General features: G+C 39.8%; 1 protein-coding gene across 1 annotated transcript in view; it reads left to right on the forward strand.

Moving 5' to 3' along the window:
* EPHA10 (EPH receptor A10) overlaps positions 1 to 26,447 on the forward strand; it is an 861,867-nt gene that overhangs the window by 832,493 nt on the left and 2,927 nt on the right. The window contains exon 16 of the mRNA XM_089688795.1: positions 19,743 to 19,907. Coding sequence (XP_089544921.1) covers positions 19,743 to 19,907 — 165 coding nt within the window. The remainder of the gene's footprint in view (positions 1 to 19,742; positions 19,908 to 26,447) is intronic.

Here is a 26,447-nt window from a genome sequence, read left to right on the forward strand (position 1 = left end):
AAAATACACTACTTCATAGTGTAGCACTAACTTTAAGGAAATATTAAATCATATAGATTATAAGACTAACACATAATCTTTCCTGTAATTTGTGATAGAAAATTTTTTCCTGTAAAACCTTAGAATGTTTTAATGTCATAGACCTGAATGCAGTAAATTTTACATATCTCTTTAATCTTTTATTTTACAATGTATTACCATTGAACACAAGTAAAGTGAAAAAGTTATTCCCCTTTATTGGCTGATCACAGCCAACCTATTTCATCCTCAACCAAATATCTTCTTGTACCTATTTGATAATATTGAACTGTACTGCTCCAATGCTGCTGTGAACATCTTCCATCAGCTTCTACTGCTCCAGGTCTCAGTTCTCTCCAACAGCTCGTTCCATTCGATGCATGCATAAATTAAACAAACTGGGACCATACACTGGAAATGTTAACCATAAGAACATGAATATGTATCCCGGCTTCAGCTTAGTCCCCTTCCCATTGGCCGCCCTGCCCCTCTGATGGGTTTCACCTGGACAGGGCTTAAAGTGGTTGTAACCCTCAGACATGAAATATGAACAAAGCATACCCCTCTGTAGCGTGTACTTGTCTCAGTTAAGAGCACTAAGTGTCATTTCTGTCTGCTGCTTCTTTCATTTGCTATCAGCATGAATCACTTCTGACAAGTTTCCTGACATCAAGAGAAAAAAGGTGACACGGGAGGGAGCTCCAGCACATAGCCTGTGATTGACAGATTCAGCTCTGTTACTGTGTGCTGTGTGAAAGGGGAGTTATGTCCCTTCCCTCCAATCAGCACTCAGATTTCTCCTCACTCAGCTCTGCAGTATGTAATTTCAGCTCCCTGCCACCTGTTTTCTGGAAGCTCAGACAGGCTTTGTAAATTCTGAACTTTGAAAAGATGTAGAGAAGAGAAAACTTCAGATAAACAGGTACAACGTATGTTGGATGATTTTTTTTTTTCATCTCTGTGTATCACCTAAGAGCAATCACTTTACTGGCTGTATGTAAGGGTTTACAGCCACTTTATTCAAAGATTTCCTATGTGGGTGATATGCGATTAAGCCCTATCTAGGTGAGGTATGTTAGAGGGGCAAGGTCAATGAGAGGGGACTGAGCTAAAGCTGAGATTTTATTCATTTTCTTGTAGTTAACATTACCAGTGTGCAATCCCAGTTTGATTTATATTTGTAACTTTTGTCACATTATAGATAAAGTGCATCACTAAAAAATCTTTCAAAGTAGTGACAGTCCACTTTGATCAAATAAATGTCCACATCAATAAATGTTCATGATAAGGGGTGTGTTTCAAACAATCAAAGAAGAAGAGAAAGACCCACTTTTCCAACAGGACTGAAGAGAGAGTGACACTCTAGGTTACTTGTGGTGACCACAGATGAGTGAACCCTTACTGGAACCATTGGGCTTTCAAATTTAATGAAATGCTAAAAGTGCATAAAGGGATTGCCCCTGACAACGGCAATCCTATGACGAAACACGTTGGCTGGAGCCTGACATCACCACGCTGAGCGACCAACTTGTTATGCATTGGGAATGCTGCAGCTCTGTAATGTTTTGATATCTACCCATTGTAAGTGTAATACGTTTTTAATAAATTTGTTTTTTTGGAACATACTGCATGTTTGGCTTTTATGTATTTTTACATACCACTACTGATGGAGAGAGAAGGTACAGTGGAGCCATAAGATTGGAGTACTGCCATACAGCATGAATATGTTATGGGATTGATCCCTTTATGTGCTTTTGACTTTTCAGTAAATTGAAAGCCCAATGGTTCCGGTAAGGTTTCACTCACCTGTGGTCACCAGAAGTAACCTACAGTGTTACTCTCTCTTCAGTCCTGTTGGAAAAGTGGGTCTTTTTCTTCTTCTTTGATTGTGTGAAACATACCCATTATCATGGACATTTCTTGATGTGGACATTTATTTGATCACAGTGGACTGTCACTACTTTGAATTATTTTTTAGTGCTGTACGTTATCTATTATGTTTACTGTGGTTTAGTATTTTACACCTATGCTAGCTGTTTAGGTTTATATTTTTTATCCAAGCGCAGAATCACATTGGGTTTAACTTTTGCCACATTGAATGAAAGTTTGTATTGTGTTTAGCCTCTGTGACTGCTGTGGCAGTCATGGAGGGTGAGGCTATAAACAATACTGTTTTTCTCCGAGAAACAGTTGCTTTACCCAGATAATATGTGCCACCGATAGTGACTTTGATTGATGAATTGCATCCAATGCCACTGTTAAAATATTTCCAAATGGTTTCATTTGCTTCAGTGCCTAGTTATTTCTTTTAAACATCTAAATGGGTATCATTATATACACATTTTAGTGTTATATTTGTTTGGGATATTTGCCAATAATGATCTGTACTTAACATAGTCCAATGTATTATTTCCATAGAAATTTCTTGTAATAGCGAAAAAGATGTGGCAGAACTGATTGCTTTACAGAAGCTATAAAGACCTCACGCATGCAACATGTCCACTAACACTGGCCATCTTTCCTGCAAATAAGCTGTCCAGCCGAGCAATGTAAAGTCAGTCTTGTGAAACAGACCTTGTAGAGCAAAGCTTTATAGCATAATCTGTTTTCACATTGCTCTCTTTGTACAGCTGAGGATCCTGCTGGCTTTTTATGTTGTTGGTATTACATGAGACTAAATCTCACCTGTTACTGAAACATTTATTGGTGTAATATCTGTGTGGTCTAATACGGGGGCTGGAGCTTTCTGCCTGTCTTGCTCTCTCTTGCTTGATATTTTATTCATCATCAACCTGCACATCCGCAGTGGTCCAGAGGTCGTGCTGTACACAAATCGTATTCCCAGCTGGAGCGTTATCAAGTTAAGTAGAGAGTGTAAGATTTCCAGAACAAGCAAGACCTGAAATGATTATCTCTAACATTTGCTGATGGAGCACTGCTGCAATAGAGGCCTTGCTTCTCATATACAAAGACCTTTTATTGATCCATCACCCAAAAAAATACAGGAAATGACTTATGTTTCTGTGTTTCAGAGAAATATTTATATGGCAAAGAAGAGTTGCAAAAGCCTTCATGCATGTTTAAAGCTTGATTGGAATTCGATACAAGACATTGTATAGCTTCATTTTCTGTGCATTAGTTCAAAAGATCATTGTTATACTCAATACTGAAGAATTCATTAGCATAACCTATGCATGCCAATTGAATACACTATATTACAAATTAATTGATTGCTTCTAGGTGCTTGACCTCTTCCATTATATCACAAGTTTTCAGACATTTACTGACCTTTCCAACAACTAAATACTGCAACTGCATATACTAGCAGGATAATATATTAATGGACAACTAATCTTAAAGAAACATTAAAGGTTCACTTTTCTTTGTTCAAAATAACAAACATGTCATACATACCTTCCCTGTGCAATGGTTTTGCACAGAGCAGTCCCAATCTTCTTCTTCTGGGGTCCCCCACTGGCGCTCCTGGCTCCTCCTCTTCAGCAGGTGCCTCCATAGGCAGCCTCTTCCTATGGGGGCACTTGTGCAGACTTCCTCCTTAGCCGTTTTGTCTGTGTTCATTGACACAGACAGGGCGTTTTGGTCCCACCCCCACTCCCTTGTCACAGATTTTGATTGACAGCAGCAGGAACCAATGCGTCCTGCTGTTATCAATCTGTGCAGTGAGGTGAGACAGAGTCAGGAGAGCTGCTGCTCTCATGCACATCTCTGGATTCTGTCAGTTAAGTAGAAGGGGGGTGAGGGGGAACGTGCAGCACAGAAGATTTTTTACCTTAATGCATAGAATGCATTAAGTTAAAAAAACACTAAGGCTTTACAACCACTTTAACATTCTTTCTGGTTTGCACACAAATATATTAACTTTACAGCAGCAAATACAACTGAACATTATTAAAGCTGAATGGGCCAAAATATTCCCTTGCAGTAGCCCCCCACATTGCAATAGTTAAATGCGCCTTTTATCCAGGGATGCAGGGATAAAGCGTATCACTTACAGTATACCTCAACCCAACAGGCTCCAGCATTATACTCAATATATTTAACGCTTGTGGTGCAGGAAGTCTGGAGTCTGCAATTGTTTATCTCCCTATGAGAATGATAGTTGCCTGGCAGCCATGCTATGGTATCGGCTCCTGTATCTTCGGAGTCACTGAATTTTTGGCATCGCTTAGTGTATGTTTCTTGCAGGTCAATGAGTTAGAAAGTATTAGAGTCAGAGACAGCCAAGTATTGCATTTCCAAAAGTAGATCAGCCATGACAGCCCACAAATTTGTCTCATGATAACTTTCCTTTAACTAAGTCAATACCAGAGTAATGCTTGTACATTATACAGGACAGCAAACAATGATGGCCCAGCTGCTCTCCCTTTCCCCTAAGGCTGAATGAAACACTCAGATGTGAGCTATAGAGGAGAAGCTTTATCAATGTATATTGCTGTTCCTGCTACAACATGTTTATTTTTAAAGCTTCTTGAAGCATAATCCCCTTAGTTTTTGCTGTACGCAGGGGCAGACTGACAACTCATGGGGCCCCCCGGACAATAGGGGATCATGGGGCCCCTGTGTCCTTGCCCAACCTCAAAAAAGCCTATGAAAAAGGTACCAGGGGCATCTCATGGGGCCCCCTACTGACCCTGGGCCCTCGGGCAGTGCCCAAGTTTCCAAATGGTCAGTCCGCCCCTCGCTGTACGTATTCAGTTATAAAGACATATTGATAAACACATTCTACATGTGTAATGCTCACACTCCACTCTACATGGCATTTTTCTGGGCAGGTTTCAATAGGTATAGTGACAGCACTGGACCACGTCTGTGCAATATGCATTGACATAACCACTTTTGGTCTCCAGCAGTGACAGGGTGACAATGCAGGAGAACAACTGGGAGACAAGGATAGAGCATTCTCACCTTATAACCGTAAATAAATGAACAAGGACTTTCCTGGCAGGACACTGCCACCGGTATTTTTTTAATTAGAGCTGCAAAACTAAACATAATAAAAATTAATTTTGGAGTTACATTAAACATATATGAAGTGGTGTAGCGCTCATATATATCATATATATATATATATATATATATATATAAATAAATGAATAATAATCAAATATTATAAATAGCAATAAAAATCATAAATGGTGATTCATAAAAAAACATAAATAGTGATACATAAATATATAGTGACCTGATAACCTCTGGGATCTTATAGTGACCTGAAAGCTTGTAAAAATAAAAAATGTGGTCCTAATTGGACCCAATGTGGTAAACACACACAAAGTGCTATCCAATACCCAAATCCCTAATGGAGATCAGCGCTGAACACAGCCTAAAAAGCAAACCAAACATGTGCCACATACAAGTGAATCCCTGCACTGGGGGATAATCCTCTTATATAAAGTGACTTATGCTCAGTGACAAAAATATATAAAAAGAACTCCAAAAATTGTGCACAAAAAAAATCACACAATGCCTGAAAAACACAACACCCTCCCCCACTGAATAACTCTCAAGAATAATCCCAAAATATTGCCTAAAAATAATCCTAAAAATACTAAAAAATCAAATATAAAAGTCCAAAATGATGTGCATATATTCCAAGTGTTTCACTAATTCTTACAAAACATGCAGGTGGTGCAATGGATGTGCATTACAGCCACTGGTGATAAATCTAAAAAATGGCTGAATTGCCTCCTCACCTCCTTACCGTGAGCCAATGGGCCAAACCGCTTTTGGGATCACAACTGGGTGCTCCACGAACAGATTCCCCTTTGTGGTATCCTTCCAAGCAGTAGTAAAGGCCACTTCAATATAATGCATTTAACATCTCAGATCACCTTCAGATTCCCTTCAGATGTACGTACCCGTAATATAGGCAACTCTTATATGGATCCTCCCAACTCTCTAAGATGGGACATCTTAGAGAGTTGGGAGGATCCATATGAGAGTTAGCAGCCATTTGTTATTTATTTTATTTATTTTCTACTTCATAGCGCAGGAGGTTTATACTATTATCTTTATTTGTAGTCACATTGTCATGTTTACAGCTTGTATGAAATTTGAATGATTGGGTTTACATATACTTTCATACACTTGATTCCTTCTGCTGAATTTATATAACAACTTTGGTTGAAGTGACCTATTAAAATAAACTATTGACCTTTTCATGTGCATTCTGTTTGTCATTCAGCCAGCCTTATCACTAGCCACAAAATCCATTACCTGAAGTGGCAGTTATATGTATTTACTTCTTACAAGATCAATGGAACTGTCTTTTACACTATATGTATCATACAGAAAAAAAAAGACTGTGGCTATATTAGGACAATTACATCCTGAGCTTAGTTTTCTCAATTAGTATTGTAGCGATCTGTTCTCCCCCACCCCTTTGGCAGAGATAGGTGAGACTTTACATACTGAGGAAGGATTTAAAAAATACAATAAAAGCAAAACGTGCTATTGTCAGCCAAATTTTCCGTTGAATTTTGACATCTGACCAAACGTTGACAACATTTCTAGAACAGATAAAGAACATAAGAAGATCTAGCTACTATCTAACTTTAAAACTGAGTAACGCATTTCTGCCAGGACCTATTTTTCTATTCAGGACTATTTTGTTCCAAAGTCTACCAAAATAAATGTTTCCTTCTGTTTGAAAAGCATAGCATCTTCAGGTTTAAAACATGTAATTTGTATCCTGGTCTACAGTCACAAAGTGCTACACACTTTGATTACTTTGAAATCTTTACAATACCTGCATTCTCTGTTGGTACTTTCAAATATTTCTTTTCGTGCTGTGCCATCAGTTTGGTTTGTATAGATTGCAGCACAATGGTTCTATGTTCTTTATACAGCTGTATAATTATATTTAAATGCTCCCTATATGGAGGAATATAATAGTAATTTCTAATATAATTACAGCTTTATAATTTTCATAGCAATTGGCTATTGGAATGGTTTTTTTTCCAGGCACTGAGTAGAGGAGAAAATGAAAACAGGTTCTGGCTTCACTGTATTACAATGAATAAAAAGCTGAATGTGAAATTTATAAGGGAGATGGACAGCTGCTGCATCAAATAATTGGATTAAAAGTGGAGATCAGTGACATGAAATGACTTTACTCTATTCAGGATTTATTCAGTTGCCTTATATCATTTGGATAAATTCAGAAAGATACATGGCATATGTGTGATGTAAGAGATGAGATTCACTTTGAAGTTTCTAAAGAAAGGCAACACAAGGGCAAATATGTTTGTATCAAAACCATATTAATAGCAACTTACTGAAGAAGATCTCCAATCTAGCTAAATATATGTTTATATTATTTGGAGCTGTTGAAAACACTCAGATTGACAGATTATCATTTTTACCTATTTTTGGTGCAACTGCAGAGAAGTTAATACGCGGTTTCCTGTTTGACCAATCAGAAAATTGTATGTTTGCGCTCATTTACTCTGATATATCATACTGACTGACTGACATCCTGGCTTTATTAGAAACATTTTGCAAGTCATATTCACTCCTATTTTCACCTAAAATCCAAAACTGGCAGATTTTTAGACTCACAGAAGAATATATGTTAAATATCTTTTTTATTTAAGTATTTTTTATTGAGAAATTTTAGAAACATACAACGTAACAGAGAACAACGGTATAAATTGTTCACAATTAATACAAACATTGTATGGATAGGAGAGGATGGAGTGGAGGTACCCCGCCAGTTGGCCGGGGTAAATTGTAAAATCTCGTCTTAGTTACATTAGAGGTATGCTCTAATTTTGTGAACCTTGCTAAAACTTTGGTAGATATATATATGGGGGGATTAGAAGGGGAGAAGGGGGGAAAGGGGGAGGTTGGGGCACCTAAGTTATCAGAATCGTGTAATGCTGATGTTATAAAATCATTTTATTGAGCAATTGGGGTTATGTAACCATCGAGTCCAGTGAGTCTGAAATTTATGATACGAGGAATTATGGAGGGCTGTTCTTCTCTCCATCTCGCATAGGAAGTTAAGGTCAGTTAGTAGTCGGGGTAAAGAGGGAGTGGTGATGGATCGCCACAGCCTGGTGATATTGAGCTTTGCAGCTGACAAGATGTGTACGGTGATGATGCGTGAAGATAGTGGTATTTTGTCTATGCCAATATGGAGGAGCGCTAGAGCTGGGTTTGGAATTATTGGTGTCTTTGTGATGGAGGAGATTATCTGGAAAACTTGGTTCCAGTAGGAGGTGAGGGATTTACATGCCCACAATAAATGGAGAAGTGAGCCTGTTTCACCACAATGTCTCCAGCAAGTTTGGGAATGTTGAGGGTAGAATAAGGACAGTTTAACGGGGGTTAAGTACCATTGATGAAGTATTTTCAAGTATGTTTCCCAATGTAAGCTGCACTTTGAAGCCTTGAAAGTGATGGTGAAAGTTTTCTCCCACATGCTGGGAGATATTGGCTGGGGGATTATTTTTTCCCAGTTCGCTAGGGATGATGTGTATGTGGTAAATTGTGCTTCAACTAGAGCTGTGTAAAAAGTTGATATACCTTTTTTTGGATAAGTTGTTCTTTGGAAGAATTGTTGTGCAGTTGCTGGGATTTTTATGTTGAGTGGCACATTCACCTTGTACAGGGTATGGGCTATACGTGTATAAGTGAAATGTTCAGTAGCCGGGATTTGGTATTTTCCTCGAATAGTCTGAAAGGAATCTAATTTATTTTTAGTGTATAGGTCTTGTATATGATGTATTCCATAGTTTATCCATAAAGTTAGGTTTAAATGAGGTGAGAGGAAGTGTAGGGACAAAAGCGGAGTGGGAATTTGAAGGTTGTTGTTGCGTAATTGGTTATGGGCAATAAAGTCATACCAAGCTGCTAGGGAAGCTTGTATGCAAGGGTGGTTGTGTGGATTTGTAGGGTGTGCTCCGCGGGGTACAAATAATAAGTCTGACGCGGTGTGTGGTAGGAACAGGGAGGTTTCCATAAGAGACCAGGTTTTACTTATTGTGGGCTGTCTCCAGAAGAAGAGCTGATCAAGTAGAGAGGCAAGGTAATATGATTTCACATGTGGGAGACCCGCTCCGCCTCTGGAGGGTGGACGGATTAGAAGGTTTGTGGCACATCTGGGCTTTTTCGAGTTCCAAAGGAATTTGTTCAATATTGGCTGGAGTTTTGTGAAGAAAGTGTGGGGTGCTGGGATAGGGAGTGTACGAAATATGTAGAGTATCTTGGGTAGTATACACATTTTAACTGTCGCCATTTTGCCTAATGTCGAGAGAGTAGTGGTGCATAGTCCTTTAATCTCTTGCGGAATAGATTCAAGTAGTGGTTTAAAGTTAGTAGTATAGAGTTGGTTTGTCCTTGCAGTAAGTTTAATTCCCAAATACGGGATGCTAAGTTTTTCCCAAGTAAAAGGGAAGTGTTTAGAGAGTAGGCTTTGAGTGATCTCAGGTGTGTGTAAGTTCAATATAGATGATTTAGGCTCATTGAGTTTGTAGTAAGATACGGATGCATAATTTTGAATGTGTGTTCGTATCGAATTGAGGGAGTTGTATGGATTAGTGACCATTAGGATAATGTCATCTGCAAATAGGCTGATCTTGTGTTCGGATTTTAGCAATTTGATTCCCGTGAAATTAGGGTCGTTTCTAAGGTTGGTTGCTAGTGGTTCAATGAGTAGGGCAAAAATTATAGGGGATAGTGGGCAGCCTTGCCTAGTTCCGTTGGAAATGTAGAAGGGTTGAGATAGTGTGCCATTGGTTAGAACTCTGGCTAAAGGTTTAGAGTACAGGGACAGAATAGCTGATAACATCCAATCAGATATTCCAAATTTTTGGAGCGTATGTGACATAAACTGCCAATGGATTCGGTCAAATGCTTTTTCAGCATCAAGCGATAGTAAAAGCAAAGGTTGGGTATCTAATTCAAGATGGTGTATTAGGGATATAATACGTCTAGTGGCGTCAGGCGCCTGTCTACCAGGAATAAATCCCACTTGGTCTGGGTGAATTAGAGTCCGTAGGTAAGGGAGTAGTCTGAGGGCGATTATTTTAGCGTATATTTTTATATCCGTGTTAAGAAGCGAGATTGGTCTGTAATTTTGTACTAGTTGAGGGTCTTTACCGGGTTTCGGGATGGTAGTAATTATTGGATGTAGCATGTCTTGGGGGAATTCCCCACAGGAGGCGACATGGTTGTATAGAACAGATAGGTACGAATTAAGGTTGGGGGCAAATGTTTTGTAATATTCATTAGTGAAGCCATCATTCCCTGGTGATTTGTTTAAAGGAAGGGTGCGTATGATTTTCCCAATCTCAGCAGGAGAAATCGGTACGGATATAGATTCAAGTTGAGATGGGGTAATGCGTGGGAGATTAGTGTTATGCAGAAATTGTTCCATTGATTGTGTTGTTGGTTGGGTCGTATTAGTGTCATCTTTTAAGTTATATAGTGTCTGATAGTAAGCCGCGAAAGCGTTGGCTATATCTTGTGGGTTTGTCAGGGTGACGTGTGAAGTAGGATGTCAGATTGTGGGTATTTTGGTTTTAAGTCGTTTTTGTTTAATGATCTTGCTAAGGAGCGAGTTTGCTTTGTTACCCAGTGCATAGAATTTGGCTTTCAATTTTTGCAGATTGGCGTCGTACGTGTGCAGTAAAATGGTGCGTAATTTATTTCTGTCTGAGTTTAGTGTCGCGGTTGTGGAGGGATTTGGATGTTGTTTATTGAGTTGTTCATTTAAGCGAATGGAGGTCATGAGTTGGTCAACTTGTTGGGATCGTTGTCTCTTAATGCGGGAGTTTAATTGTACAGTTGTGGCCAAAATTATTCAACCCCCACTGAAATTGAGTGTTTTGGCCAGTTTGACATTGCTTTTGATCATTCAGTCATCTTGCTTACATTTACATTAAAGAGGCACTTGTAGGTCAGACAAATATAACATAACAGTTATAATGAAATAACCACAAATGTCTTTTCTGTGCTCACAGCATTATCAGTTTTATTCAACCCCCAAGTGACATTCAATCTTAGTACTTAGTACAGCATCCTTTTACAGTTATAACAGCTTTTAAACGTGAAGCATAGCTTGACACAAGTGTCTTGCAGCGATCTACGGGTATCTTCGCCCATTCTTCATGGGCAAAGGCCTCCAGTTCAGTCACATTCTTAGGCTTGCGCACTGCAACTGCTTTCTTTAAGTCCCACCAGAGGTTCTCAATCGGATTTAAGTCTGGTGACTGCGATGGCCACTCCAAAATGTTCCAGCCTTTCCTCTGCAACCATGCTCTAGTGGACTTGGAGGTATGCTTGGGATCATTGTCCTGTTGAAAGGTCCAACGTCTCCCAAGCCTCAGGTGTGTGACGGACTGCATCACGTTTCCATCCAATATCTCCTGGTACTGAAGAGAATTCATGGTACCTTGCACACGCTGAAGCTTCCCTGTACCTGCAGAAGCAAAACAGCCCCAAAGCATGATTGACCCTCCACCATGCTTCACAGTAGGCAAGGTGTTCTTTTCATCATAGGCCTTGTTCTTCCTCCTCCAAACATAGCGTTGATCCATGGGCCCAAACAGTTCTAATTTTGTTTCATCAGTCCACAGAACACTATCCCACAACTTTTGTGGTTTGTCCACATGGCTTTTGGCATACTGCAGTCGACTCTTCTTATTCTTTGGAGACAGCAAGGGGGTACGCCTGGGAGTTCTGGCACGGAGGCCTTCATTACGCAGTGTGCGTCTTATTGTCTGGGCTGAAACTTCTGTACCCACATCTGACAAATCTTTTCTCAGTTCCTCAGCAGTCACACGGGGACTTCTCTCCACTCTACGCTTCAGGTAGCGCACAGCAGTCGAAGTCAGCATCTTCTTTCTGCCACGACCAGGTAGCGTTTCAACAGTGCCCTTTGCCTTGAATTTGCGAATGATGCTTCCTAAGGTGTCTCTTGGTATGTTTAACATCTTTGCAATCTTCTTATAGCCATTGCCCTTCCTGTGAAGAGAAATCACCTCTTCTCTTGTCTTCCTGGACCATTCTCTTGCCTTCACCATGTTTGTAACCACACCAGTAAATGTCTAGAAGGAGCTGAGTATCACAGTCATTTTAAAGCTGCCTAATTGGTGCTTATTATGCTTGATTGCTGCTCGGTGACATCCACAGGTGTTTTCAATACCTGATGGAAAGCACCTGTATGAACCTCTGTTCTTCAGAGTGGTAGTCTTTAAGGGGTTGAATAATTGTGGCAATGAAGAAACCACATAAGAACCATTTACTACTGTATTACATAAACAATTGATGTCATTTTAGTTGCATTTGGGTAGTTACAACGTCCTTGTAGGATTTGATTCTGAATACAATTCCAAATGTACACTATAGTCCCTAAACCCCTTTACAGCATTGGGGGTTGAATAATTTTGGCCACAACTGTATGAGGATACCTCTCATGTAGGCCTTGTAAGCCGGCCAAAGTGTGGTGATGGATATATCAGGGGTGGTATTGGTATCAAAAAAGAGTTTGTGGGCTTCTTGAATATGTTTCTGATTCTCCGGTGATGTTAGGAGTGAGGAGTTAAGTCTCCAGATAGGTGGGAGCGCTACATTTTGATCGTCGTCTAGTGATATTTGGATTGGAGCATGGTCTGACCAGGTTATAGTCCCTATTTTGGATGACGTCACATGTTGTAATGTCCATTTGTCCGTTATAAACAAGTCTATTCATGAGTATGAGAGATGTGGGGGAGAGTAGTAAGTATAGTCTCTTTCAGAGCCGTGTTGACATCTCCAGATGTCATATAGGTCGTTGTCATGAAGGAATTGGTTAAGAGTAGATTTCGTGGATTTCGAGGTGGAAGACGAGTCTATGTCCGGGTTACCCACAATGTTGAAATCACCACCGATGATGAGTTTCCCTTGTTTAAGTGGAGAAATGACTTTGTAGAGTTTACGGTAGAAACGTAACTGTTTGCAGTTCGGGCCATATACATTCACTAAAGTGTGGGTCTTGTCGTTTATGTTGCACACTAGTATGTGGTAGCGTCCTTGTGGGTCAGCCGTCTGTGATAGGATACGGAATGAAAGAGAGTCGTTAATGGCCGTAATCACTCCATTTTTCTTTTTGGGGTTAGTTGCCATGAATAGCTGAGAAAAACGATGAAGGTATAACTTGGGTGTCTTTTGGGTAGCGAAGTGTGTTTCCTGTATGAAGAGTATGTTCGCTCGCGACTTCCGTGCTTCTTTAGATAGTAGTGATCTTTTATATGGTGAGTTTAGGCCTCGTACCTTTAATGATGTAAGATTAATCATTGGTAAGCATGGTTTCAAGATTTTCCATAAACTGGTGTGGTATTTGAGAGAAGCGTATGATTCTGTATTTTTCAAGAAAATAGGTATTCATGTGGGGGTGATAGGATTGTAGCTCAATCAGAGCGTTGAGGGGAGTATTCCATGATGTGTCGAGGTAATTAACACTTGGGTCTTGAGTGGGTGTCCAGTGGTGCCAAGGTGAGAGAAGGGTGAGGATATAGAGAACAATAAAAAAATATTTGCGAAAAATGCAAATATGTTGAGTAGCCAACATTGCTACTTCAAAACTGGGGGATTCGAATGGACTTGACCACCAGGGGGGGTCAAGCCAATTGTAAACACGTAGTACGAACTTCAGTGGGTCTAGGCCGAACGCCAGAGATATTGAATTAAGGAATGGCTCCTGGGAGAGAATGTGAGCATGTTTCAGTAGAAAATATGTCTTGTAAAGACTATGTTGCCTCCATAGAGCTATGCGCAGGTTCCTGTGATTCCGCAGGGAGGATATTCCAGGTTTTTAGTAAATCCAGGCCTGCCTCCAGTGATTTGATAGTAAAGATCCTACCATGTTGCCGCACCGTTAATTTGGTGGGGAACCCCCATTGGTAGGCTATGCCGTGGTTTCTGAGGGCCTTGGTGATGGATACCATTCTTTTTCTGTTGAGGAGGGTAGCTTTAGATAGATCAGCATATAAGCGGAGATTTGTATGTGATGGCGGGAGTGGCGGTGGATTTTGGGCCGCCGACATAATTTTGTCTTTTACATGGTAGAAATGAATGCGAGCTAATACATCTCTAGGGATGGATGCTGGTAAAAAGGAGGGTTTTGGTAGGCGGTGCGCACGGTCAATTGCGATCTCTATGTCAGAGAGTGATGGAAGGAGAATTTTGATGTATTGCTGTATGTATGGTAGTAAGTCGTCGTTGGCGACAGATTCAGGAATCCCTCTGAACTTAATGTTGTTGCGGCGTGATCTGTCTTCCAAGTCGGCTAGTTTTTGGTTGATTTGCTCAATATCGGTTGAGTGATCTGCACGTGCGTCAATCAAGTTGTTGTGCGCCGTGATTATGTCTCCCATGCTATTTTCAATGTGGCTTATGCTGTGTTCCTGTTGTTGTACTATAGTTGATAGCTGATTGAGAGACGTAAAAATATCATTGTGTAAAGATTGACGCAAAGATGTGAGCATGCTTTTCATGCATAACTCCGTCAAAGGTAGGTCAGACGCAGGGAATGCGTCTATGTCAGGCATGGCTGTGTAAGATGGTTGTGATGGAGGATTTGAGGCCTGAAATACTGTACTGGGGTCCTGATCTAACAGTGGCCTGGATTTAGCTGGGTTGAGTGATGTAGGGGACAGTGGGGGTGACAACTCACCAGGGTCCCCGGGGTAGAGCGAGTGCTGCAGCCTGGGATCTTGTTGCTGGGAAATGTAGTCCTCCTGCTGGGCGCTGCTGATATCTCCCTGCTTACAGCCACGGGCGCCATCTTGAATTCTCGGCCCGACGGCCGGGAAGAATTTGGTCAGTTTCCCGGGCTGATCGGAGGTTTTTTTCCTCCGTGGCATAGCTGAGGAGGTGCGGGAACCTTATATAAGGGCAGCGGAGCCTGTGTGGAGTCCCAGGGCCGGTGTGAGCCGCTCAGATTCTGGCAGGTGGACGGCGCTGCTTTCAAAGCACGTCCACCATCAGAGCCGGCCGCGCATGCGCCCCCCTCACAGAAGAATATAGATTGCTCCTCTGTAACTTTGTTCACCTGCCTAGGACAAAGACAAATACGAATATAGAGGAACATGTGACTGGAGTGGAGGGAGAAGCAAAGGAAGTTAGGTATATGCTCTAGGAGAGGGTGGCATTAAAGTAACTTGTTGCCTAGCCCTAAATGTACCAATCATTGGATCATTTTATTGAGATAAATTTAAAGTCTGAACTCACAGGCAGGGGCGGACTGACCATTTGGAAACTCGGGCATTGCCCGAGGGCCCGGGGTCAGTAGGGGGCCCCATGAGATGCCCCTGGTACCTTTTTCATAGGCTTTTTTGAGTTTGGGCAAGGACACAGGGGCCCCATGATCCCCTATTGCCCGGGGGGCCCCATGAGTTGTCAGTCTGCCCCTGCTCACAGGTCTTATACAGTGGCTACATGTTTCTACAACAGCACAAATCTCAAGAAGAAAAATTATTATTTTAGTCTTGATGCAATTATATTTACCCTTATTTACCCTTATGCTGTCTTCAATTAGAAACCTCAAAGTGAATCTCATCTTGTATGTCACACGTCTGTCATATCTTTCTGAAATCGCCCAAGTGAAATATGTTTTTGAAAGTTCTAATTTATCCAGTTCATGGTAAAGTTCATGGAAAAGAAAGTAGCATTTACTCACATCCAGCTGAACTTGCTCTGGCTTGTTGAAGACATTTCATAACATCTGCAAGCCACCTCTTCCCTTCCAGCTGGAACTGAAAAATTGGCATGGAGAAGCTACAAGTCAATCAACTAACTATTGCTAGCTATACCCAAATTAAATAGGTTTTAACTCAATCAAAAAAGGGGTTAAAGGTAGAGGTGACCATAATTGCCTCCACTTTTTGTGTTAGTGATAGAACTACTTGCAAAATTATAAGATGAAACCCTGATCATAGAAAGTCTATGTGGATATACAATACACAAGCTAATGTAGCTCTATATTCATTACTACTTTCTTAAATGTATCCACTTGCCTACCGGGCACTTTCACCCCCTTCCTGCTCAAGCCAATTTTCAGCTTTCAGTGCTGTTGCACTTTGAATGACAATAGCCCAGTCATTCAACACTGTATCCAAATTAAATTTTTTGCATTTTTTGAGACGTAGAGCTATATTTTGGTGGTATTTAATCACCACTGGGGTTTTTTACTTTTTGCTAAACAAATGAAAAAATACCAAATTTTGAATTTGTTTTCTCTTGGAAACCAAAAATTAAAACATTTTACATGAGGCTGCACTGATGGGCACTGATAGGCTGCACTGGTGGGTACTGAGGAGGTGGAACTGATAAGGCTGCACTGATGGGCACTGATGAGGAGACACTGATAGACACTGACTGGTGGCACTGATGGTCACTGGCTGGTGGCAGTGATGGACACTGGTGGCACTGATGGACAATGACTGGCGGCACTGATGGCCACTGACTGGTGGCACTGATGGACACTGACTGGTGGCACTGATGGACACTGACTGGCAGCACCATGGGACATTGTCTGGCAGCACTGATGGACACTGTTGGGACTGCACTGATGGACACTTTTGGAACTGCACTGATGGACACTGTTGGGGCGGAACTGATGTCCCTTAGGGCTGCACTGACGTCCGCTGATGTGTAAATACACTTGCTGATTACTGGCTCTCTTCTCTCCTCATGCTGTGACAGTGTGAGGAAAGTGCAGTGGTCCTGGATAGCAAAACTCAGAGAGGGGGAGACAAAAGCAACACAAGCAGTCAATCACAAATACTACAGTGCAGTGAGCATGATAAACAGAGAAAAGAGAAGAGTAACAGAGAGATGAGCTCGTAAGTGTATTGCATTTACTGTCTAGTCATAGGTTGGGAGTGGGGGGCACAGGTATATAAATGGGAAACTGCAGCAGAGAAACGTCAAGTCACCTCCACTGACAGGACAATGCTGTGTGGCAAAGCTGCATAAACCTTAGGAATGGATGGACAGAAATACAAATTATTTTGGCAGATAAAACAGCTTTCATATATGTATTTCACCTGTGTATTTAGTTGTTTGCCAGGAATTTAGCTTTAAATGTAGAGGGAATATAAGTGGTTCACATTTGAATTTTACATTTAAATGCCAGTCAAGCTCTATCTCAGCTATTTTTCATACTAATTATCCATTCTCAAATGTTCTGGAAGACCTGAGTTGTCTAAGCTCCTTACAAATTTTTTTATGCTGTATGGCTTACAAATGGACACAGCAGTACATTTGTAATATTGCCTTCTGTTATAGGTTTTAGAGTCTCTAAACATATAAAAATGAAGAAAATAATAAACTCTTGCCAGTAACCTCCAGCTGCCAGCACTTCCTGTTCAAGGCTGACAACATTTAAGCTGGCCATTTTTTTTTGTTCAGTCAGTGGGTCAGATGAAAAAAACAAAACAAAAACAAATGGATTCCTCCATACACACAAGCAAGGTGGATAGAGAAATCCTCCCCGCTGGGACATGGTATGCTGAAATCGAGACTCTCCCCTGTCAGAATACACTGATCAGTGGCTTCAGTCGACTGATCAAGAAAATATTACCAACAAGCCTGATCGACTTCTGTCAAACAGGCAAGGCCAAACATGGTTTAAAATGTGTCTGAACAAGGGGCGGACTGACTATTCAAGCACTCGGGCACTGCCTGAGGGCCCTGGGTCAGTAGGGGGCCCCATGAAATGCCCCTGGTACCTTTTATAGGCTTTTTTGGGTGTGCTTTGAGTGTGGGCAAGGACACGGGCCCCATGATCCCCTATCGCCCGGGGAACCCATGAGTTGTCAGTTCGCCCCTGGACTGAACCATCCAAACTTCGTTCAATATATGGCCAGCTTAAGTCACTGGCTCTCACTTCTTGTATGCACTTCTTCAGTTGGCCATTGGGCTTCCTATCAGGTCTATCAGATAGGCAGCCCAAAGACCAAGCAAAGGAACTATCAAGACAGCAGCTTAGCATTGTCAGCCTGTAAAATTAATAGGTGTTACTGGCAAGTTCTTAAGGTAAGAAATTGCAATAGATTTACCCAAACATTATTGGCTTAATACACATTATGCCAAATTGCAAAATAGATCTAGAGTTCACAAACACTTACAGGATTTGGAGAAAAAATAAGAATGACATACACAATCAGCTGAGTATGTGTAATGTAAAATTGGAGATTATCAATTGCTTTTTCATATATTCCTTAAAATAGAATAGATTTTTGTAGCCCAATCACCCCCCCTTCCAATAAATAAATGCAAAGTGAAAGAAAAAAAAGATTACATTTAAAAGTTAGGTTTCCTTAACTATGGCTTCAAAAAGGCTTTCTTAAAGCAAGGAAGGCTTTCTTAAAGCTCAGGGTGGCGCTGGGCCACCCTGAGCAGCCAAAAGTTGCTCAAGCCAAGTAGAAAGGTAAGTATTTTTACATTTTCCTTTTAATTTTTTATTTTTCTTTTCTTATTGTTTCCTATTGCAAAAGTGATACTAAAATCTTGTATTTTTTTTTTTTTTTTAGCAATATAGCTATAATAATAGATGAGTAAACTAATCCACTTGAATAGAGATCCAATCCAGATCAAACATCTTCAGCCCAATACACCAATCTACTGCTTTATCTAAATTTTTTTTTTTTTTTAAACTGCAAGAATACAGTAAGGAGTTTATTTACCAAGGCTTAATTGAACAAGCTGATGGTAGAAGCTGATTGGTTTCAATGTAGATGTGATCCTAATTTTGAATTCTCCAGCTTTAGTAAATAAACCCCTAAATGTCCAAAACTGGCCCTTATACCCTTCAACTTTGAGCATGTCTTTTAGGACATTTTTTTAGAAAAAAAATTTGCCCATTTTTGAACAATCAGCCACTGAGTATAAGCTTCATGTATTTCAACATCACTAATGCCCAAAAAGTATTTTGGGACGTTAGAGAGATTATGTGTAACTTAACTGTTCTCGACGCAGTCAGGTAACACGCAAATCATTAAACCCTTTACTCCTTCATCTCTACACAATTAAAATACAGGATACATAAACACTAATACATCCTAACACTTCATTTTCTGTTTATAATTTTAAATTAAGGTGCAACTTCCACTTTCTTGAAAAACAAAAACAAAAAAAAAAACAATCCCTTCTAGGTGTACATTCCAAGAATTTTAACAAACTTTGTAACAGATTCTTTTTTCTAATTTGAAGAAAAAGCTGCTTGTTTCGCCATGACCCAGTTTCTATTAAAAAAAAAGGCTTTATGATATGTTAGGGATGAGGACAACTACAAAAAATACCCATAATGATTCCATTAAGGGTCTTCACCAAAATACAAAATTGTTAATTATTTCTTTTGTTCGTTTATTCATTCCACTGCAAATATTGTAACAGCTGTAAGAGGCATCACAGATGTTATTTAAAGAAAAGGGAAACAACAACTAATTGGCAGTTCCAAACATAATGTAGTTGAAATTCTGTAACAATGTGGTGGGCTATTTGTGGAGCACATTATTTGTTCACTAATTTCTAGTTGTGATCTATGAACATTTATGAGATTGTTGTCAGCATACTACCAAGTCATCCGATGCTTTGTGACTGATGTTGGCAAAGATGAAAGTGTTTAAAGTTGTCTTTTTAAATAAGAAATGCCTAATACCTGTGTAGAACAATGACAATTAACAGAACCGCTCATTTGTTCCTATATTTTCCAGATCACACAGCACTTCCATTCCATTAATTGAACGGACATTTACAACATTTCCCTCATTTAGCTCTGTGGGGGAATGGCTGCAGGCCATTGAAATGGAGAGATACAAAGATAACTTTACAGCAGCAGGATATTGCTACCTGGAGTCAGTGGCTAGAATGACAGTTCAGTAAGTTTCATGTGTTTATTTTGACATCTGCTGTGTGTTCATTGTGGGGTGTGATGGGGTGATGTAGGAATGCAAACATGGGGCATTACAAATTTAGAAGTCAACGTACCCCTTTATAGATGACTTATCCCATGTCAAACAAATATGAAATTTTACTCTGTTTTATTCAATCAAATAGAAAGAAGCCGCTAAAATTAAATACATTTAAATATCACCATGTACTGTACTCTTTGTAATCCAGAGACCATTGACAAGTCTTCTCACTTCTAAAATACTTCCCTTTAACTGCTTTTTGATGCTAGCTGCAGGCTGTTGTTGCTTGTCACACTTTTCTTTGCATAGTATAAGTAAAACAGTTGAAAGTAAACATATTCTGCCATTTCTGATCTCCTTCGGAAGAAACTGTTATGCTTGGCTGTTATGTTGCCTACTGGCTTCAATACTTTGAGTCACTGACTAGGCACAAGTATGTATTATCAGCCAGAGAAGTCTGAAGTCCTTATCTGCATACTTGTTCCAGGTCAGTGGCTCAAATATTGTAACAAGCTGGTAAGTACCTAATTATGATAGCTTTACTTAAAGGTACATGTTCTGTCTTTTCTACACATTTCCATGTGTAATTTAAAATGTGCTAAACTCTCCTATTCTGCAATAAACCAGACTGAATGTAATCTTGAAGTTTTATTAACAAAAACAGGGTGGGGGGAATCTTTTGGGAAAAACAGACAGGAAATATTTATTATCAATGGGAAAGGAAAATCTAACCAATGAGCTAGTATCTAGCCAAAGTAAAAAATAAAATGTTTTGCATTTAGTTCTACCTTACTAATTTACAAATTATCCTTTGCAATACTCTTTTTAGCATACTGAGCGTGTATATACACAAGGTGTGTCTTAGTAAATTAACTCCTTTAAAAGGATCCCCACCTTTTAGCATCTCACCAATCATGACAGGCAATATTATATCCTACTTTGTGTGGTAGGCTTTTTTAGCCCACAGGAAACTCCCCTTTCATGAAAGGACCAGTTGGTTGTATTTGTCCCTCCAGGCCAAAGGTTTCCAGTCCTTCCCTGGCTAATCACACAGGATGTGACCCAGATGGTTTTCTACAGAAAGACACAGCAAAAGGCAGCAGTTTTCTATCAGACTCCGTGGAGCAGGGGCGGACTGACCATTTGGAAACTCGGGGTCAGTAGGGGGCCCCATTAGATGCCCATGGTACCTTTTTCATAGGCTTTTTTGAGTTTGGGCAAGGACACAGGGTCCCCATGATCCCCTATTGCCTGGGGGCCCCATGAGTTGTCAGTCCGCCCCTGCCATGGAGTTAGTTTACTAAAAGTAAGTAGGCCGTTCACTTTTAAAGGGAATTTTCCCTTATCCTAGTGAATGAGGTAAAGCTTTTCTGACCTCCATCAATCAATCATGTGCAAGCAAAATACTGTTTTTTTATTCTCCTTGTATACGATTGAATATTGATTGCAAGGTAAATTTGCACTAGATTTGCTAAGCTAATGGAAAATATCCTTGTATAGTTAAAATTCCCTTGCAATGTTAACAGCTTACTTGCCTTTATTAAATACGCCCCACATAAGTGTGTGGAGGGGAGGGGGGGTGGAGGATGACTGCTATTTCCTATTACTATTTCATTTCAACATCACCTAAAACTTTAAGAAGCTAAGAAGAGCCTTGAAAACAGGTGAAAAGACGCTGAAACTGTTGGCCACCTGTGAAAATACAAAATATTCACAAGCACATTTTCAAAACCAATATACAATTGCATCATGCTCTGCAACTTTCTCCTATAAGCCCATGGTGGGTTGTTGATAATTTATCCCATGGGGGTGGATCAGCAGGTAGTGGATTGCAGAACAGTGAGTCTGGGAGAGACAGCAATGGAGATAGGGTGGGTAATGCAGAAGAGATACATTTTTTATTTTAGTTTTTGCAGAGCAATGGGTTTGTTCTAATCAAGCTGGAGTAAGGATTAAATCAAAAGTGGATGTCATCTCCTCAAATGATGGTTAGGCAAAGCGAAGGCCTAAAAAGAGAGGGGAGGGAGGGAGAGATGGTGAGGGAGGGGGGTGGAGGGGAGGGAGAGGAAAGGGATTGAGGGGAGTACTGAGAGGGGGGGGAGGGATAAGGGGAGAGAAATGTGTAGTGGGATAAAAACGCTCTATAGGAATGAGAAAGTGGAAGGGAAGGAGGAAGAAGGAGTTAGCAGGAAAAGAGTAAGATGGAAGAAATCCAATATATAACCTATAACGTAAAAGGGTTAAACTGTCCAGGAAAGAGATTTAGATTATTTAAAGAACTATAACATAGAAAATCCTCAGTGGTATTTCTGCAGGAAACACACTTAGAGATAGAATCGAAGGTTAGATTGAGGACCAGACATTTTCCAACATGGTTTTATGCGGACTCACCAATCAAAAGAGCAAAAGGAGTTGCTATAGGCTTTGCAAAGAATATAAGGTTTGAGGTGGAGGAGAGATTAACGGATTTGGAGGGAAGGTTTTTATTTTTGAGAGGTAAATTACAGGGAACTGAGTTTACAATAGCAAACATATACAGTCCAAATAAGAGGCCGGAGATGTTTATGAGAGAAGTGTTGAAGAGATTGATGGATTTTAAAAGGGGGTGTATGATAGTAGCGGAAGACTTTAACATCTGTATGGACCCGCGGATGGATACTAATTCCTGTGTGAGGAGGGAGGAAAGCAAGTCCTTGAGAATGTTAAAGAAACTGTTGCATGAGTGTCAACTGGTGGACATCTGGAGAATCAGGAATATGAAGGAGAGAGATTATACTTTCTTTTTGCATGTACATGAGACTTATTCTAGATTAGATTACATATTAGTAGAACATCGAATGATAGAGTTTGGTGGTGGAAGTACAAATTGGAGGAAGCACCCTGTCGGATCATGCCCCAGTTGCAATGAAGTTAAGATGGGGTAGAGAGGGGAGAGAAGGATATGTATGGCGGTTGAATGAGGCACTTCTCATGGATGAAGAGACTGGCCAAAGAATTGAGAGGGAAATTGAATGGTTTTTTGAAGAGAATGAAACAGAGGATGTGTCGGTTGCAACGGTGTGGGAAGCACATAAAGCCTACATCAGAGGTATACTCATTGCAATGGGGACAAAAAAGAAAAAAGAAAGGAGAGAAAAGATAGATAGATTATTAAATGAAATATATGATCTTGAACAGGTGCATAAAAGGGAAAGATCTAAGGGGATAATGCAGCTGTTAATAAAGAAGAAAGAAGAATTAGAGAATGTAATGGAGGAGGAAAAAAGAAGAGTCTTTAATAAAATAACATGTGAAAGGTATAGATGGGGAGATAGGCCGGGAAAGTATTTAATGACAACTTTAAGAAAGAAGAAAAATAGAAATTATATTGAGAAAAAAATAAATCCCAAGGGGGAATTTGTACACTCAACCAAGGATATTGCTAGAATATTTAAAGAGTATTATAACGAGCTGTATAATATCATACCTCAGGATACGTTTAAGAAAATGGAAACAGTAAATAGAGGGAAAAGAAAGACATACCTAGAGGACGCAGGCCTACCGAAATTAAGAGAAACACAACTGAACTCTTTAGAGGCAGAAATAACTGCAGAGGAAATAAAAACAGCATTAAAAAGCATGGCGGGAGGGAAAAGTCCGGGTCCAGATGGATATACGGTCAAATACTATAAAAAATATAAAGAGCTTTTAATACCCAAGATGAAGATTTACATGAACGCCTTGGGGAATGGGATGGAGATAAGGGGAGAATCTTTACAGGCTAATATAGTATTGATACAGAAGGAAGATAAAGACCCCTCGCAATGTGCGAGTTATTGACCAATAGCGCTGTTGAATGTAGACACTAAAATATATGCAAAGGTTCTGGCAAATAGACTGAAAGAGTTGATGCCGGAGTGGATACATAGAGATCAGTGGGGTTTGTCTCAGGAAGAGAGGGTAGAGATAATGCTTTGAGATCACTGTTGCTTATACAGGAGGGTAAAAAAGGGAAAACCCCAATGATACTGATATCGATAGACGCTGAGAAGGCATTCGACAGGGTGAGTTGGGGTTTTATGATGAATACCCTGGAAGCGTTAGGAATTGGAAATAGAATGAGAGGGTGGATTGGAGAGTTATATAGAGGGCCTACCGCTACCATAATGGTAAATGGAGGAAGATCGGAGTATTTTAAGATGTCAAATGGTACAAGACAGGGATGTCCATTGTCGCCATTGTTATATGTGTTATCACTGGAGCCCTTATTGTCCATGATTAGGAAGAACATAGACATAAAAGGAATAAAGATAGGAGATAGAGAACACAAGGTAGTGGCTTATGCGGACGATCTGATGTTTTATGTTGGAAACCCCAGAACATCACTTCCAAATTTAATGAAAGCATTGAGGGAGTATGGAGAACTGTCGAACCTGAAAATTAACCCGACAAAGACTGAAATTTTAAATATAAACCTTAAAAATAGTGAAAAGGAAAAATTACAAGAGGAATTCCCTTTACTTTGGAGAGACAAAGAATTAAATATCTAGGAATAAAACTATCAGCCTCAATTAAGAACCTATATAAAGCTAATTATATAGCATTATTAAATGAGATTAAGGAGGAGCTGAGGAAAGTGGGAAATGGAAACCCAACGTGGATAGGTCGCATAAACTTGATAAAGATGGTAATTGTCCCCAAAGTATTATACAAATTTCAAATGATCCCAATCAAACTCCCAGAGGCATATTTTAAAGAACTTAGGAAAATGATATTAAAATGTATATGGAGGAATAAAAAGCCTAGAACAGGTTATGAAACGTTGACTAAAAGTAAAGAAAGAGGAGGATTGGGGGTACCAGATTTTAGGAGATATTATAAAGCGGGGATTATCGCGAGAATATTCGACTGGATTCATAATCCGGAGAAAAGTTGGGTTAAAATTGAGAAAGCACTGAGTGGAATAAGTTTAAGTAAAAGTATTTGGGTACCTGCACAATATAGGGAATTAGAGGAGAGCACTAGTATGTACACTCTTAATGTTTTAAAAGAATGGGATTTATTACACAGACAAAAGGGGTGGGTTTTTAATTCACAATTAATACCACTTAGGAACACAAAATATTTTACCACGGGTAAGGATAGCATAGCAGGGAAATGGATTATAAAACAGGAGGTGCAATTGAGAGATATAATGGTAGGAGAGGAAATCGGGTCATACAAGGATATGGAGGAAAGAAAGGGAGAAGTCTTTAATAAGATGGATAGACTAAGATATTACCAACTGAAGTACTTTTTTGAGAGCCTTCCAAAGCCTATAAGAACTATAAAACACTGGAATCCATTTGAGAGAATATTTGAGTCACGGGGAAATGGTAGACACGGAACGGCAAAAATACACAAGATATTAATGGAACTTGACACCGACACAACATTAATGCACATAGAGAAATGGGAAAGAGATATGGGAAGAATAATAGAGGAGGAGGAGCAGAGGAAAATGCTCACATTAATTCACAAAAATATTAGTATGAGGGAAGTAGAAATAAATTGTAAGTGTTTGAATAGATGGCACATTACCCCTAATGTGGAGCACAAGATGAATACGGAAATTTCACGGATGTGTTGGAGAAGTTGTGGAGAGGTGGGCACGTGGTATCATATGTGGTGGGAGTGTCCAGAAATACAGGTGTTCTGGCGGAGGATAGTTTATTTGCTAGGGAAAATTACCAAAATCAATATAGGATTAGATCCAGAACTATGTCTCCTCCATATCTCAGAACTCTCAGTGAAAGCATATAAGAGTTTGGGGATATGGCATTACTTGACCGCAGCAAAGAGCCTGATACCCAGGTTCTGGAAGAAAAGAGAGGTGCCAGCTGAGGAGGATTGGATGGGTAGAGTAAATCAGATTTCAGGGACAGAAAGATTGTACTATACGCATGAGGACAAGTTGGAGATGTATAATAACAAATGGAAAGGCTGGGAAGTATATAGAAAAAAGGTGAAATAAATGAAGAGATAATATCCCTGGAAGTGGATTTAGAATTGGGTTTAGGAACAACAGAATAATATGGACTTAATCAGAGAAGAGAAAATGTGGAGCGCGGGAGGGAGGGGGGAGGAGGGAAGGGGATAGGGGGATAGAGGTGGGGGGTATGGGTGGGGGGATGGTAAGAAAAGGAAGTTATATATAAATAAATTATATAAGGAGAAAATACGGTTTTGGTAACTATTTTAATATAAATGTTGAAATGTTTTGTATATGATTTGAAAAATTAATAAATATTTATAAAAAAAAAAAAAGCTGGAGTTGGACTTCGACAAAGGTTATTTTTTATTTACTTTATTTGAGGTAAATATGTGCAAAAATCATGCAGAGAGATGCAAAATGCTTGCTGACACATAGGCAATTGGGCAAAAATACATGTCATACCACCTGTAAAAAAATACATAAAACTGCAAATGCTTTCACAGTGTACATTGTGAATTTAGCATTACTGTTCATTGGGGACTGTTTTCAGTACA

Source organism: Staurois parvus, unplaced genomic scaffold (assembly GCF_062004578.1).
Source record: "Staurois parvus isolate SC_StPar_1 unplaced genomic scaffold, SC_StPar_1.0 ptg000454l, whole genome shotgun sequence".
Classification (NCBI taxonomy): domain Eukaryota; kingdom Metazoa; phylum Chordata; class Amphibia; order Anura; family Ranidae; genus Staurois; species Staurois parvus.